The following is a 14,403-nucleotide window of genomic DNA, read 5'->3' on the forward strand; positions in this document are numbered from 1 at the left end:
ATGACAAGTTTGCTTTTTGACAGCTAAATCTCAAAATTTTCCCCACTTGTTTTTGAGAAAATTACACCAAACCAGCGATTCACTTCCTCATCCTTGTTGTGCAGTACGGGGTCTCTGAAAAAAAAAAAAAACAATGCGCCAAAAACACCCAAATACGTCCTTTTAGAAATCGTTAGATGTTGTACAGATGACATTGTGTCATTCCGAACTTTATCCGCCATTTTATGCAACTAGAGCAGTTTCCCCCATCCAGCTGTTCCATTCTCTGTGTAGCCTGCTGCTAGAATGGACTGCTAGAGGTGTCGCTTCAGTCGCCTCAAAATGAAATATAATGTTGCGGATGAAGTTCGGAATGACACAATTTCATCTGTACAACATCTAGTGATTTCTAAAAGGACGTATTTAGGTGTTTTTGGCGCATTGGTTTGTTTTTTTCAGAGACCCCGTACTGCACAACGAGGATGAGGCAGTGAATCGCTGGTTGGGGGAAGTAAAATGTTTTATTTAAAAAACAAAAAAATCACAAAAAGTGTCTAGAACCTCAAAACTTTAGATTTGTTCTTAAAAAACCTAAATTGTACTTTAAGAGAAAGAAAAAACATAGCTGGTGTTTAATTGAATATTGTAGATGTATATGTACTGAGTTTACCAAACATTAGGAACACCTTCCTAATATTGAGTCGCACTTCCCCCTTTTGCCCTCAGAACAGCCTCAATTTGTCAGGGCATGGACTCTACAAGGTGTCGAAAGCGTTCCACAGGGATGCTGGCTCATGTTGACTCCAATGCTTCCTACAGTTGTCTCAAGTTGGCTGGATGTCCTTTGGGTGGTGGACCATTCTTGAAACACACGGGAAACTGTTGAGCGTGAAAAACCCAGCGGCGTTGCAGTTCTTGACACAAACTGGTGTGCCTGGTACCTACTACCATACCCCGTTCAAAAGGCACATAAATATTTTGTCTTGCCCATTCACCCTCTGAATGGCACACAGACACAATCCATGTCTCAGTTGTCTCAAGGCTTAAACATCCTTCTTTAACCTGTCTCCTCCCCTTCATCTACACTGATTGAAGTGGATTTAAATAGTGACATCAATAAGGGATCATAGCTTTCACCTGGATGCACCTGGTCAGTCTGTCATGGAAGTGTCCTTAATGTGTTGTATCCTCAGTGTCTACTGTACAACGGCAGTATTATTTGTGCTAATTTTTGGACAGTAAAAATGTAATTGATTAGATATGACATTATAAATAATACTTGTTGCGTAAATAGTGGATGTCTTATTGGACGGTGTTAAAGGTGAAGTGGTCATAAACACTTCCTGATTGTGCTCCTCCCCTAAACTTCACCTTCTACAGGGCGGGAGATGCTGGTGATTTACTGTGTCTGTGTCTGTGTGTGTGTCTGTGTCTGTGTCTGTGTCTGTGTCTGTGTCTGTGTGTGTGTGTGTGTCCAGCAGATCGTCCGTCTCTAAAACCTGCTTCCTTTGAGGACTGCGGAGGCAGGGGGGTTCCCATCCTCGGGATCTGAAGGGACCTGTCATCAAAACAATCAGTCAATCACGTTACAGCTTTAAGACGATCCTGATTAGGGTTGCAAAGTTCTGGTAACTATCTCAACATTTCCAGGTTTTCCAGAAATCCTGCTTATTTCCTTCTGATTCCAGAAATCTTACAACCAGGATTTCTGGAAACATAAATTTTTTGGGAAACCGGTATTTCGCAACCCTAAACCTGATGCAAACAATATTACAGGAACAAGCAGACCAACTGTGAGTATCCATGGCAACATAACGAAAAAATAACTAAAAAGGCACAAATAAACATAATACGCTACATAAATACAAGGATATACACTGAGTGTACAAAACATTAGGAACACCTGCTCTTTCCATGACATACCAGGGCTATTCAACTCTTACCATAAGAGGTACGGAGCCTGCTGGTTTCATGTCCTACCTAATAATTAATTGCACCCACCTGTTGTCTCAGGTCTAAGTCAGTCCCTGATTAGAGGGGAACAATTAAGAAATGCAGCGGAACTGGCTTCGAGGTCCAGAGTTGAGTTTGAGGGATAGACTGACCAGGTGAATCCAGGTGAAAGCTATGATCCCTTATTAATGTCACCTGTTAAACCCACTTCAATCAGTGTAGATGAAGGGGAGGAGACGGGGTTAAAAGAAGGATTTTTAAGCCTTGAGACAATTGAGACATGGATTGTGTATGTGTGCCATTCAGAGGGTGAATGGGCAAGACAAAATATTTAACTGCCTTTGAACGGGGGTATGGTAGTAGGTGCAAGGCGCACCGGTTTGAGTGCGTCAAGAACTGCAACTTGACAACTGTGGGAAGCATTGGAGTCAACATGTGCCAGCATCCCTGTGGAACGCATTTTGACAACTCGTAGAGTCCATGCCCCCGACAAACAGGTTGTTATGAGGGCAAAAAGGGGGTGCAACTCAATCTTAGGAAGGTGTTCTTAATGTTTGGTACACTCAGTGTAATAAAGAAAAACACTACAAACATCGGTTATCACATACATCTTAATATACCCAGAAATACTACATATAGGTGGAAAAGTTATCCAGAAGCTGTGGAATCTGGTGGAAAGTGAAGACAGAAGGAGAAGAGGATCGAGATGCGAGGGGTGAAAGGTCAGGGAAAAGCTTCCCACCACTTAGATCATCTGAAGTCCATTTTAGCCAATAAGACTAAACGAAAGATGATCTTAGTAATAAAAAAGCTTTCCAGGAAATCTCAACCCCTGGTCAAAAGTGAAAGCGGTACAGATAGAGCGAATCATGCACTAATGTCAAACGGGGAGACTCAATTCTAATCCGATTTAAGCAGAAGTTAGGATTCACCCCCCTTAGAGAATAATGGACAAGCGTGTGGACAGAGAAGCGTGTGGTGATTGTTGGTTCGATTGGCCGTGCCCCTACCTTGGCCCGTCTGAGGTTCGAGCTAAGAGCGTAGGGGTTAGGGGTTAGTGATCAAGCCTGAGAAGAATCAGAAGGGCTGTCCGGTCTCTTGATTAGAGCCGTGGCGCCGTAGTCCTGCTGCTGTCCGTCCGTCTGGAACATACAGCCTTTTTTATTGACCTTTATTTACCGTCAGGGGTTAATAAAGTACTATGTTATCATCTCTGTCGGGAAGAAAACCTTGTGTCTTTTCAGGAAAAGGAAAAGAAAATCCATGTTTCACCATTAATGAACATAGATTTATGAAACTTCAGAAGTTATCTTGAATACTTTTAGTTGGTCCTAGACTAGAGTCATGAAATGTTCAGATTACATTGCGTTGAGTTACTACTTTCAATACATTGAAACAATTTTTTAAAAAGGGGCCAAAATGGAGATACAAGGTTTTCTTCAGACAGCGACGTTATCTTAATTTACCAGGTTTGTCTGTTGACGTCAAAACACCTATTTTTAAAAAGGGAGATCTGGCTGTCAAAAGACTACATCCCAAATGGCATGCTAGTCTGAGGTCTGGGAGCACATGGGGGCAAAGGTCGAGAATGACACGTTCTTCAACCCCTCAATCAGCCCAAGGTCTTGTCAATCGCATCACTGCTCTAGCTCATGGCTAACGCTATCAACTATCTGACTATAATATATCTGTCTATAATATATTTACATTTACGTCATTTAGCAGACGCTCTTATCCAGAGCGACTTACAAATTGGTGCATTCAACTTATGATAGCCAGTGGGACAAACACTTAATTTTTATTAAATGTTTTATGGGGGGTGGGGGAAGAAGGATTACTTTTATACTATTCCAGGTATTCCTTAAAGAGGTAGGGTTTCAAGTGTCTCCGGAAGGTGGTGAGTGACTCCGCTGTCCTGGCGTCGTGGGGGAGCTTGTTCCACCATTGGTGTGCCAGAGCAGCGAATAGCTTTGACTGGGCTGAGCGGGAACTGGGCTTCCGTAGAGGTAGGGGGGCTAGCAGGCCAGAGGTGGATGAACATAGTGCCCTCGTTTGAGTGTAGGGTCTGACTATAATATATCTGTCTATAATACACTACCGGTGAAAAGTTTTAGAACACGTTAGTAAAAAAAATATTGTCACAACACAACTGATTGGCTCAAACACATTAAGAAGGAAAGAAATTCCACAAATTAACTTTTAAGAAAGGTGTGGTACCTAGCTCAGAAAGTGTTTTGCATCATTACATACAGCCGGGAAAAACTATTGGATATCTCTCCTCTCTGCACAGGCCATACAAACGCTTCACACGGCGTGGCTGCTGCCACTCTAATCTGGTGGTCCCTGCGCGCACGACCCACGTGGAGTTCCAGGTCTCCGGCAGCCTCTGGAACTGCCGTTCTGCGGCCAACAAGGCAGAGTTCATCTCTGCCTATGCCACCCTCCAGTCCCTCGACTTCTTGGCGCTGACGGAAACATGGATTACCACAGAAAACACTGCTACTCCTACTGCTCTTTCCTCGTCTGATCATGTGTTCTCGCATACCCCGAGAGCATCTGGTCATCGCGGCGGTGGCACAAGAATCCTCATCTCTCCTAAGTGGACATTCTCTCTTTTCCCCCTGACCCATCTGTCTATCTCCTCATTTGAATTCCATGCTGTCACAGTCACTAGCCCATTCAAGCTTAACATCCTTGTCATTTATCGCCCTCCAGGTTCCCTTGGAAAGTTCATCAATGAGCTTGACGCCTTGATAAGTTCCTTTCCTGAGGATGGCTCACCCCTCACAGCTCTGGGGGATTTCAACCTCCCTACGTCTGCCTTTGACTCATTTCTCTCTGCCTCCTTCTTTCCACTCCTCTCCTCTTTTGACCTCACCCTCTCACCGTCCCCCCCTACTCACAAGGCAGGCAATACGCTTGACCTCATATTTACTAGATGCTGTTGTTCTACTAATCTCACTGCAACTCCCCTCCAAGTCTCCGACCACTACTTTGTATCCTTTTCTCTCTCGCTCTCCTCCAACACTACTCACTCTGCCCCTACTCAGATGGTAATGTGCCGTCGCAACCTTCGCTCGCTCTCTCCCGCTACTCTCTCCTCTTCCATCCTATCATCTCTTCCCTCTGCTAAATCCTTCTCCCTCCAATCTCCTGATTCTGCCTCCTCAACCCTCCTCTCCTCCCTCTCTGAATCTTTTGACTCTCTATGTCCCCTATCCTCCCGGCCGGCTCGGTCCTCCCCTCCTGCTCCGTGGCTTGACGATTCATTGCGAGCTCACAGAACAGGTCTCCGGGCAGCCGAGCGGAAATGGAAGAAAACTAGACTCCCTGCGGACCTGTCATCTTTCCACTCCCTCCTCTCTACATTCTCTTCCCCCGTTTCTGCTGCTAAAGCCACTTTCTACCACTCTAAATTCCAAGCCTCTGCCTCTAACCCTAGGAAGCTCTTTGCCACATTCTCCTCCCTGCTGTATCCTCCTCCTCCTCCCCCTCCCTCCTCCCTCTCTGTGGATGACTTCGTCAACCATTTTGAAAAGAAGGTTGACGGCATCCAATCCTCATTTATTAAGTCAAATGACACCGCTGGTCCTGCTCACACTGCCCTGCCCTATGCTTTGACTTCTTTCTCCCCTCTCTCTCCAGATACGGCCGGCCGCCCAACTACCTGCCCGCTTGACCCTATCCCCTCCTCTCTTCTCCAGACCATTTCCGGAGACCTTCTCCCTTACCTTACCTCACCTCGCTCATCAACTCATCCTTCTCCGCTGGCTATGTCCCTTCCGTCTTCAAGATGGAAGGGACATAGCCTTTCTTTTCTCTCCAAAACTCTTGAGCGTGCCGCCTATAGCCAACTCTCCTGCTATCTCTCTCAGAATGACCTTCTTGATCCAAACCAGTCAGGTTTCAAGACTGGTCATTCAACTGAGACTGCTCTTCTCTGTGTCATGGAGGCTCTCCGCACTGCTAAAGCTAACTCTCTCTCCTCTGTTCTCATCCTTCTAGACCTATCTGCTGCCTTTGATACTGTGAACCATCAGATCCTCCTCTCCACCCTCTCCGAGTTGGACATCTCCGGCGTGGCTCACTCTTGGATTGCGTCCTACTTGACAGGTCGCTCCTACCAGGTGGCGTGGCGAGAATCTGTCTCCGCACCACATGCTCTCACCACTGGTGTCCCCCAGGGCTCAGTTCTAGGCCCTCTCCTATTCTCTCTATACACCAAGTCACTTGGCTCTGTCATATCCTCACATGGTCTCTCATATCATTGCTACGCAGACGACACACAATTAATCTTCTCCTTTACCCCTTCTGATAACCAAGTGGCGAATCGCATCTCTGTATGTCTGGCAGACATATCAGTGTGGATGTCGGATCACCACCTCAAGCTGAACCTCGGCAAGACGGAGCTGCTCTTCCTCCCGGGGAAGGACTGCCCGCTCCATGATCTCGCCATCACGGTTGACAACTCTGTTGTGTCCTCCTCCCAGAGTGCAAAGAACCTTGGCGTGACCCTGGACAACCCCCTGTCGTTCTCCGCTAACATCAAAGCAGTGACCCGATCCTGTAGGTTCATGCTCTACAACATTCGCAGAGTACGACCCTACCTTACACAGGAAGCGGCACAGGTCCTAATCCAGGCACTTGTCATCTCCCGTCTGGATTACTGCAACTCGCTGTTGGCTGGGTTCCCTGCCTGTGCCATTAAACCCCTACAACTCATCCAGAACGCTGCAGCCCGTCTGGTGTTCAACCTTCCCAAGTTCTCTCACGTCACCCCGCTCCTCCGCACACTCCACTGGCTTCCAGTTGAAGCTCGCATCTGCTACAAGCCCATGGTGCTTGCCTACGGAGCTGTGAGGGGAACGGCACCTCCTTACCTTCAGGCTCTGATCAGTCCCTACACCCAAACGAGGGCATTGCGTTCTTCCACCTCTGACCTGCTGGCCCCCCTACCTCTGTGGAAGCACAGTTCCCGCTCAGCCCGGTCAAAACTGTTCGCTGCTCTGGCACCCCAATGGTGGAACAAGCTCCCCCACGACGCCAGGACAGCGGAGTCACTGACCACCTTCCGGAGACACTTGAAACCCCACCTCTTTAAAGAATACCTGGAATAGGATAAAAGTAATCCTTCTACCCCCCACCCAAAATAAAAAAATTATAATAAAAAAAAAAAAAAAAAAAAATACTATATATATATACAAAATAAATAAATTAAAAACACAAAAAATAAAAAAAAATTACATTTCAAAGAAATTTACAAAATATAATAATAATAAAAATATACAAAATAAAATGGTAAAGTGGTTGTCCCACTGGCTATTGTAAGGTGAATGCACCAATTTGTAAGTCGCTCTGGATTAGAGCGTCTGCTAAATGACGTAAATGTAAATGTAATAATGTTTCCATATCTTGCACTACTCATCTCATATGTATTACCTGCATTCTATTCTATAATATTCTACTGTATCTTAGTCCATGCCGCTCTGTCATTGCTTGTCCATATATGTATATTTTCTTAAATCCCATTCCTTACTTTTTTGTGTGTATTGGGTATATGTTGTGTAATTGTTAGATATTACTGCACTGTCGGAGCTAGAAGCACAAGCATTTCGCTACACCTGCAATAACATCTGCTAAACACGTGTATGTGACAAATAACATTTGATTTGATTTGTTCAAAAACTTTTGACCGGTAGTGTAATGTGATATTTCAGGGGTTTATTTGTTAAACATTTGCAAAAATGTATAAAAACCTGTTTTTGCTTTGTCATTATGGGGTATTGTGTGTAGATTGGTGAGGGGAAAAAACGATTTAATCAATTTTAGAATAAGGCTGTAACGTAACAAAATGTGGAAAATGTCAAGGGGTCTGGATACTTTCCGAAGGCGCTGTTCACAGAATCTCTTTCTTGCTTTACCGGACTTCCCCTTCCTGACCTTACTTCCTGTCTTTAGCTTTCACTTCCCCTTCTTGACCTTACTTCCTGTCTTTAGCTTTCACTTCCCCTTCCTGACCTTACTTCCTGTCTTTAGCTTTCACTTCCCCTTCTTGACCTTACTTCCTGTCTTTAGCTTTCACTTCCCCTTCCTGACCTTACTTCCTGTCTTTAGCTTTCACTTCCCCTTCCTGACCTTACTTCCTGTCTTTAGCTTTCACTTCCCCTTCCTGACCTTACTTCCTGTCTTTCGCCTTCCGCTCACAGCAATGTTACCAGAGGTGAGACAAGCATGTGATGATACGATGCAATAGATACAGTCTCAATACAATGGTCAAAATAATAATGGCAACTAATGATTTCAGTCAATGGATGTTAATGTACAATGGAAATGGCATCGGTCTGTATGATGAACTCTTTCTCCAGTAAGTCAGAAGTCGTCAAATTTGACCTCACTAAACCTATATCTGTATTGTTTTCTAAGTTGTATCGTGCCTGTCTGTTAGGTATATATATGGTAAGGTATTATTTACAGACAGACAGAGACAACAGAGGACATCAGACAGACAGACAGACAGAGGACAACAGACAGACATAGACAACAGAGGACATCAGACAGACAGACAGACAGAGGACATCAGACAGACAGACAGAGACAGAGGACATCAGACAGACAGACAGAGACAACAGAGGACATCAGACAGACAGACAGAGACAACAGAGGACATCAGACAGACAGACAGAGACAACAGAGGACATCAGACAGACAGACAGAGATAACAGAGGACATCAGACAGACAGAGACAACAGAGGACATCAGACAGACAGAGACAACAGAGGACATCAGACAGACAGACAGAGACAACAGAGGACATCAGACAGACAGACAGAGGACATCAGACAGACAGACAGAGGACAACAGAGGACATCAGACAGACAGAGACAGCAAAATACTGTTAGGTGACTTTGGGAGCATACTGCACACCAGAAATACACAGCTACATGGATACGGATTTCTCTCTCTCACACACACACACACAGCCCTAATCCCCCCCCCTTCAACCCATACTTACAGCTGCCGTGGCCAACTGGTTGGCCTTCTGTCTCTGCAGGTCTGACTTGATGAAGCCTGGAGAGAAGAAATACATTTCTTAGAAAGTGGACATACTGTACATGTTTAGGGTTCGTGTAAGACTAGTGAGGTGTGTGGGAGCCATTTTGATGCCTGTCTCCAACAAATGACCTTTCAGCAGACCCCTCTATACCAATCCATGATCAGGTTTTCTACAGTTTAGGTCAGTGGTGTTAAACTCCTTCCATGGAGGGCTGTGTGTCTGCTGTTTTGTTATTTCCTTTCAAATTTGAGTTAAATGAAGACCTAGACAACCAGGGGAGGGGGGATTCTAACTAATCAGTGGCCTAGACAACCAGGGGAGGGGGGATTCTAACTAATCAGTGACCTAGACAACCAGGGGAGGGGGGATTCTAACTAATCAGTGACCTAGACAACCAGGGGAGGGGGGTTTCTAACTAATCAGTGACCTAGACAACCAGGGGAGGGGGGTTTCTAACTAATCAGTGACCTAGACAACCAGGGGAGGGGGGATTCTAACTAATCAGTGACCTAGACAACCAGGGGAGGGGGTTTCTAACTAATCAGTGGCCTAGACAACCAGGGAAGGGGGGATTCTAACTAATCAGTGGCCTAGACAACCAGGGGAGGGGGTTTCTAACTAATCAGTGACCTAGACAACCAGGGGAGGGGGGTTTCTAACTAATCAGTGACCTAGACAACCAGGGGACGGGGGTTTAACTAATCAGTGACCTAGACAACCAGGGGAGGGGGTTTCTAACTAATCAGTGACCTAGACAACCAGGGGACGGGGGTTTAACTAATCAGTGACCTAGACAACCAGGGGAGGGGGGTTTGACTAATCAGTGACCTAGACAACCAGGGGAGGGGGGTTTAACTAATCAGTGACCTAGACAACCAGGGGAGGGGGGTTTAACTAATCAGTGACCTAGACAACCAGGGGAGGGGGTTTAACTAATCAGTGACCTAGACAACCAGGGAGGGGGGTTTAACTAATCAGTGACCTAGACAACCAGGGGAGGGGGGTTTAACTAATCAGTGGCCTAGACAACCAGGGGAGGGGGGTTTAACTAATCAGTGACCTAGACAACCAGGGGAGGGGGTTTAACTAATCAGTGACCCTAGACAACCAGGGGGGGGGGGGTTTAACTAATCAGTGACCTAGACAACCAGGGGAGGGGGGTTTAACTAATCAGTGACCTAGACAACCAGGGAGGGGGTTTAACTAATCAGTCACCTAGACAACCAGGGGAGGGGGGTTTAACTAATCAGTGACCTAGACAACCAGGGGAGGGGGTTTAACTAATCAGTGACCTAGACAACCAGGGGAAGGGGGTTTCTAACTAATCAGTGACCTAGACAACCAAGGGAGGGGGATTCTAACTAATCAGTGACCTAGACAACCAGGGAGGGGGGTTTAACTAATCAGTCACCCAGACAACCAGGGAGGGGGGTTTAACTAATCAGTGACCTAGACAACCAGGGGAGGGGGGTTTAACTAATCAGTGACCTAGACAACCAGGGAGGGGGGTTTAACTAATCAGTCACCTAGACAACCAGGGGAGGGGGGTTTAACTAATCAGTGACCTAGACAACCAGGGGAGGGGGTTTAACTAATCAGTGACCTAGACAACCAGGGGAAGGGGGTTTCTAACTAATCAGTGACCTAGACAACCAAGGGAGGGGGGATTCTACCTAATCAGTGACCTAGACAACCAGGGGAGGGGGGTTTAACTAATCAGTGACCTAGACAACCAGGGGAAGGGGGTTTCTAACTAATCAGTGACCTAGACAACCAGGGGAGGGGGGTTTCTAACTAATCAGTGGCCTAGACAACCAGGGGACGGGGGTTTAACTAATCAGTGACCTAGACAACCAGGGGAGGGGGGTTTCTAACTAATCAGTGACCTAGACAACCAGGGGAGGGGGGTTTCTAACTAATCAGTGGCCTAGACAACCAGGGGAGGGGGGATTCTAACTCATCAGTGGCCTAGACAACCAGGGGAGGGGGGTTTCTAACTAATCAGTGACCTAGACAACCAGGGGAGGGGGGTTTCTAACTAATCAGTGGCCTAGACAACCAGGGAAGGGGGGTTTAACTAATCAGTGACCTAGACAACCAGGAGAGGGGGGTTTCTAACTAATCAGTGACCTAGACAACCAGGGGGAGGGGGGTTTAACTAATCAGTGACCTAGACAACCAGGGAGGGGGGATTCTAACTAATCAGTGACCTAGACAACCAGGGGGAGGGGGATTCTAACTAATCAGTGACCTAGACAACCAGGAGAGGGGGGTTTAACTAATCAGTGGCCTAGACAACCAGGGGACGGGGGATTCTAACTAATCAGTGGCCTAGACAACCAGGGGAGGGGGATTCTAACTAATCAGTGACCTAGACAACCAGGGGACGGGGGTTTAACTAATCAGTGACCTAGACAACCAGGGGAGGGGTTTCTAACTAATCAGTGACCTAGACAACCAGGGGACGGGGGTTTAACTAATCAGTGACCTAGACAACCAGGGGAGGGGGTTTGACTAATCAGTGACCTAGACAACCAGGGGAGGGGGGTTTAACTAATCAGTGACCTAGACAACCAGGGAAGGGGGTTTAACTAATCAGTGACCTAGACAACCAGGGGAGGGGGGTTTAACTAATCAGTGACCTAGACAACCAGGGGAGGGGGTTTAACTAATCAGTGACCTAGACAACCAGGGGAGGGGGGTTTAACTAATCAGTGGCCTAGACAACCAGGGGAGGGGGGTTTAACTAATCAGTGACCTAGACAACCAGGGGAGGGGGGTTTAACTAATCAGTGACCTAGACAACCAGGGGAGGGGGGTTTAACTAATCAGTGACCTAGACAACCAGGGGAGGGGGGTTTAACTAATCAGTGACCTAGACAACCAGGGGAGGGGGGTTTAACTAATCAGTCACCTAGACAACCAGGGGGAGGGGGGTTTAACTAATCAGTGACCTAGACAACCAGGGGGGGGTTTAACTAATCAGTGACCTAGACAACCAGGGGAAGGGGGTTTCTAACTAATCAGTGACCTAGACAACCAAGGGAGGGGGGATTCTAACTAATCAGTGACCTAGACAACCAGGGGAGGGGGGTTTAACTAATCAGTCACCCAGACAACCAGGGGAGGGGGGTTTAACTAATCAGTGACCTAGACAACCAGGGGAGGGGGGTTTAACTAATCAGTGACCTAGACAACCAGGGGAGGGGGGTTTAACTAATCAGTCACCTAGACAACCAGGGGAGGGGGGTTTAACTAATCAGTGACCTAGACAACCAGGGGAGGGGGGTTTAACTAATCAGTGACCTAGACAACCAGGGGAAGGGGGTTTCTAACTAATCAGTGACCTAGACAACCAAGGGAGGGGGGATTCTAACTAATCAGTGACCTAGACAACCAGGGGAGGGGGGTTTAACTAATCAGTGACCTAGACAACCAGGGGAAGGGGGTTTCTAACTAATCAGTGACCTAGACAACCAGGGGAGGGGGGTTTCTAACTAATCAGTGGCCTAGACAACCAGGGGACGGGGGTTTAACTAATCAGTGACCTAGACAACCAGGGGAGGGGGGTTTCTAACTAATCAGTGACCTAGACAACCAGGGGAGGGGGGTTTAACTAATCAGTGACCTAGACAACCAGGGGAGGGGGGTTTAACTAATCAGTGACCTAGACAACCAGGGGAGGGGGGTTTCTAACTAATCAGTGACCTAGACAACCAGGGGACGGGGGATTCTAACTAATCAGTGGCCTAGACAACCAGGGGAGGGGGGATTCTAACTAATCAGTGACCTAGACAACCAGGGGAGGGGGGTTTCTAACTAATCAGTGGCCTAGACAACCAGGGGAGGGGGGATTCTAACTAATCAGTGACCTAGACAACCAGGGGAGGGGGGTTTCTAACTAATCAGTGACCTAGACAACCAGGGGAGGGGGGTTTCTAACTAATCAGTGACCTAGACAACCAGGGGAGGGGGGTTTAACTAATCAGTGGCCTAGACAACCAGGGGAGGGGGGGTTCTAACTAATCAGTGGCCTAGACAACCAGGGGAGGGGGGTTTAACTAATCAGTGACCTAGACAACCAGGGGATGGGGGATTCTAACTAATCAGTGGCCTTAATTAATCAATAAAGTACAAGGGAGGAGTGAAAACCTGCAGACACTCGTCCCTCGAGGAGCTTGACACATGTGGTCTAGGTGAATACATGATTTGTTACACTGGGGTCAAATGGCATGAAGGAATATTCCGTTGCAAAGACAGTAGGGTTCAGCTTCCACTAGGGGGCACTCTAACACAATGACAGACCATACAGTATCTTCCACTAGGGGGCACTCTAACACAATGACAGACCATACAGTATCTTCCACTAGGGGGCACTCTAACACAATGACAGACCATACAGTTTCTTCCACTAGGGGGCACTCTAACACAATGACAGACCATACAGTATGAATTCAGTTCCTAAATACTGCACAGTAGCCAGCTGTGCTGACCCACTTCATTACCATAGTCATCTAGCCGCTCTCATGTAGGTGCTCTGGCACCCCAATGGTGGAACAAGCTCCCTCACGACGCCAGGACAGCGGAGTCACTCACCACCTTCCGGAGACATTTGAAACCCCACCTCTTTAAGGAATACCTGGGATAGGATAAAGTAATCCTTCTACCCCCCCCTTACCCCAACCCCCCCACCCCCCCCTCTTCCCCCCGGGGAGAAAGTAGCAAGATAGCATGTGAGGTGCTGTGTATGTTTCCTGTTTCTGCTACTGCTTGAAAACTTCAAATAATACAGTTAAGTTGTTACACAGTAACCACGACGACATAAACAAATTCTAAGAACTCAAGATTTTGTAGGAATACATTATTGCACCATAACAAAACCCATGTTAACTGAAGCAATAACTACGGACTGCACATAAACCTTTTTAACCCTAGGATGCACAGTAAACATGACGCGCCAAGAATGGAAATGCCGGGTCAAAATGACCCGATAATGTACTACCTGTGTTTTATTTATATGGTTCTAAAATATTATCCATTTTGTGGATCATTATTTTGAGTGATGATTTGGACCTTTCAATTATTTTATTGTTTGAAATGTTTTTAGTTGCTCTTCAACAGTTTGATACACATTTCAAAGATAACATATTATGAAAATTCATAACGGCTATTGAAAATATTAGCATATTTTTCTTACAATCAATCTTAAAATCAAAGTTTTGCATTCAACCTTTTAGTGTGAAGAACAAAATAAAACCACCTTAAAACATGTTTTATAATATTTAAAAACATCTATTTGAAAATCCAAAGTTCATCATCAATATAAACGACAAAGCTAACAATTGTGAATTTAGAAAACATAAACATTTTAGTCATTTAGCAGACGCTCTTATCCAGAGCGAATTCACAGTTAGTGC

General features: G+C 46.3%; 1 protein-coding gene across 2 annotated transcripts in view; it reads right to left on the minus strand.

Moving 5' to 3' along the window:
- Positions 1-1,077: 1,077 nt before the first annotated feature.
- LOC121552577 (feline leukemia virus subgroup C receptor-related protein 2-like) overlaps positions 1,078-14,403 on the minus strand; it is a 69,210-nt gene continuing 55,884 nt past the window's right edge. The window contains exons 9-11 of one of the 2 annotated variants that reach the window (XR_005997262.1): positions 8,945-9,000; positions 2,943-3,074; positions 1,452-1,537 (exon numbers count right to left, since the gene is read on the minus strand). Coding sequence is in view for 1 of the 2 variants with exons in the window: in XM_041865533.2 (XP_041721467.1) it covers positions 1,472-1,537; positions 8,945-9,000 (122 nt within the window). In the remaining variant the exon portion in view is untranslated. Of the gene's footprint in view, positions 1,538-2,942; positions 3,075-8,944; positions 9,001-14,403 lie in introns of both variants that reach the window. The other variant, XM_041865533.2, reaches the window with a different exon arrangement.

The sequence above is a fragment of the Coregonus clupeaformis genome, chromosome 36, assembly GCF_020615455.1.
Source record: "Coregonus clupeaformis isolate EN_2021a chromosome 36, ASM2061545v1, whole genome shotgun sequence".
Taxonomy (NCBI): domain Eukaryota; kingdom Metazoa; phylum Chordata; class Actinopteri; order Salmoniformes; family Salmonidae; genus Coregonus; species Coregonus clupeaformis.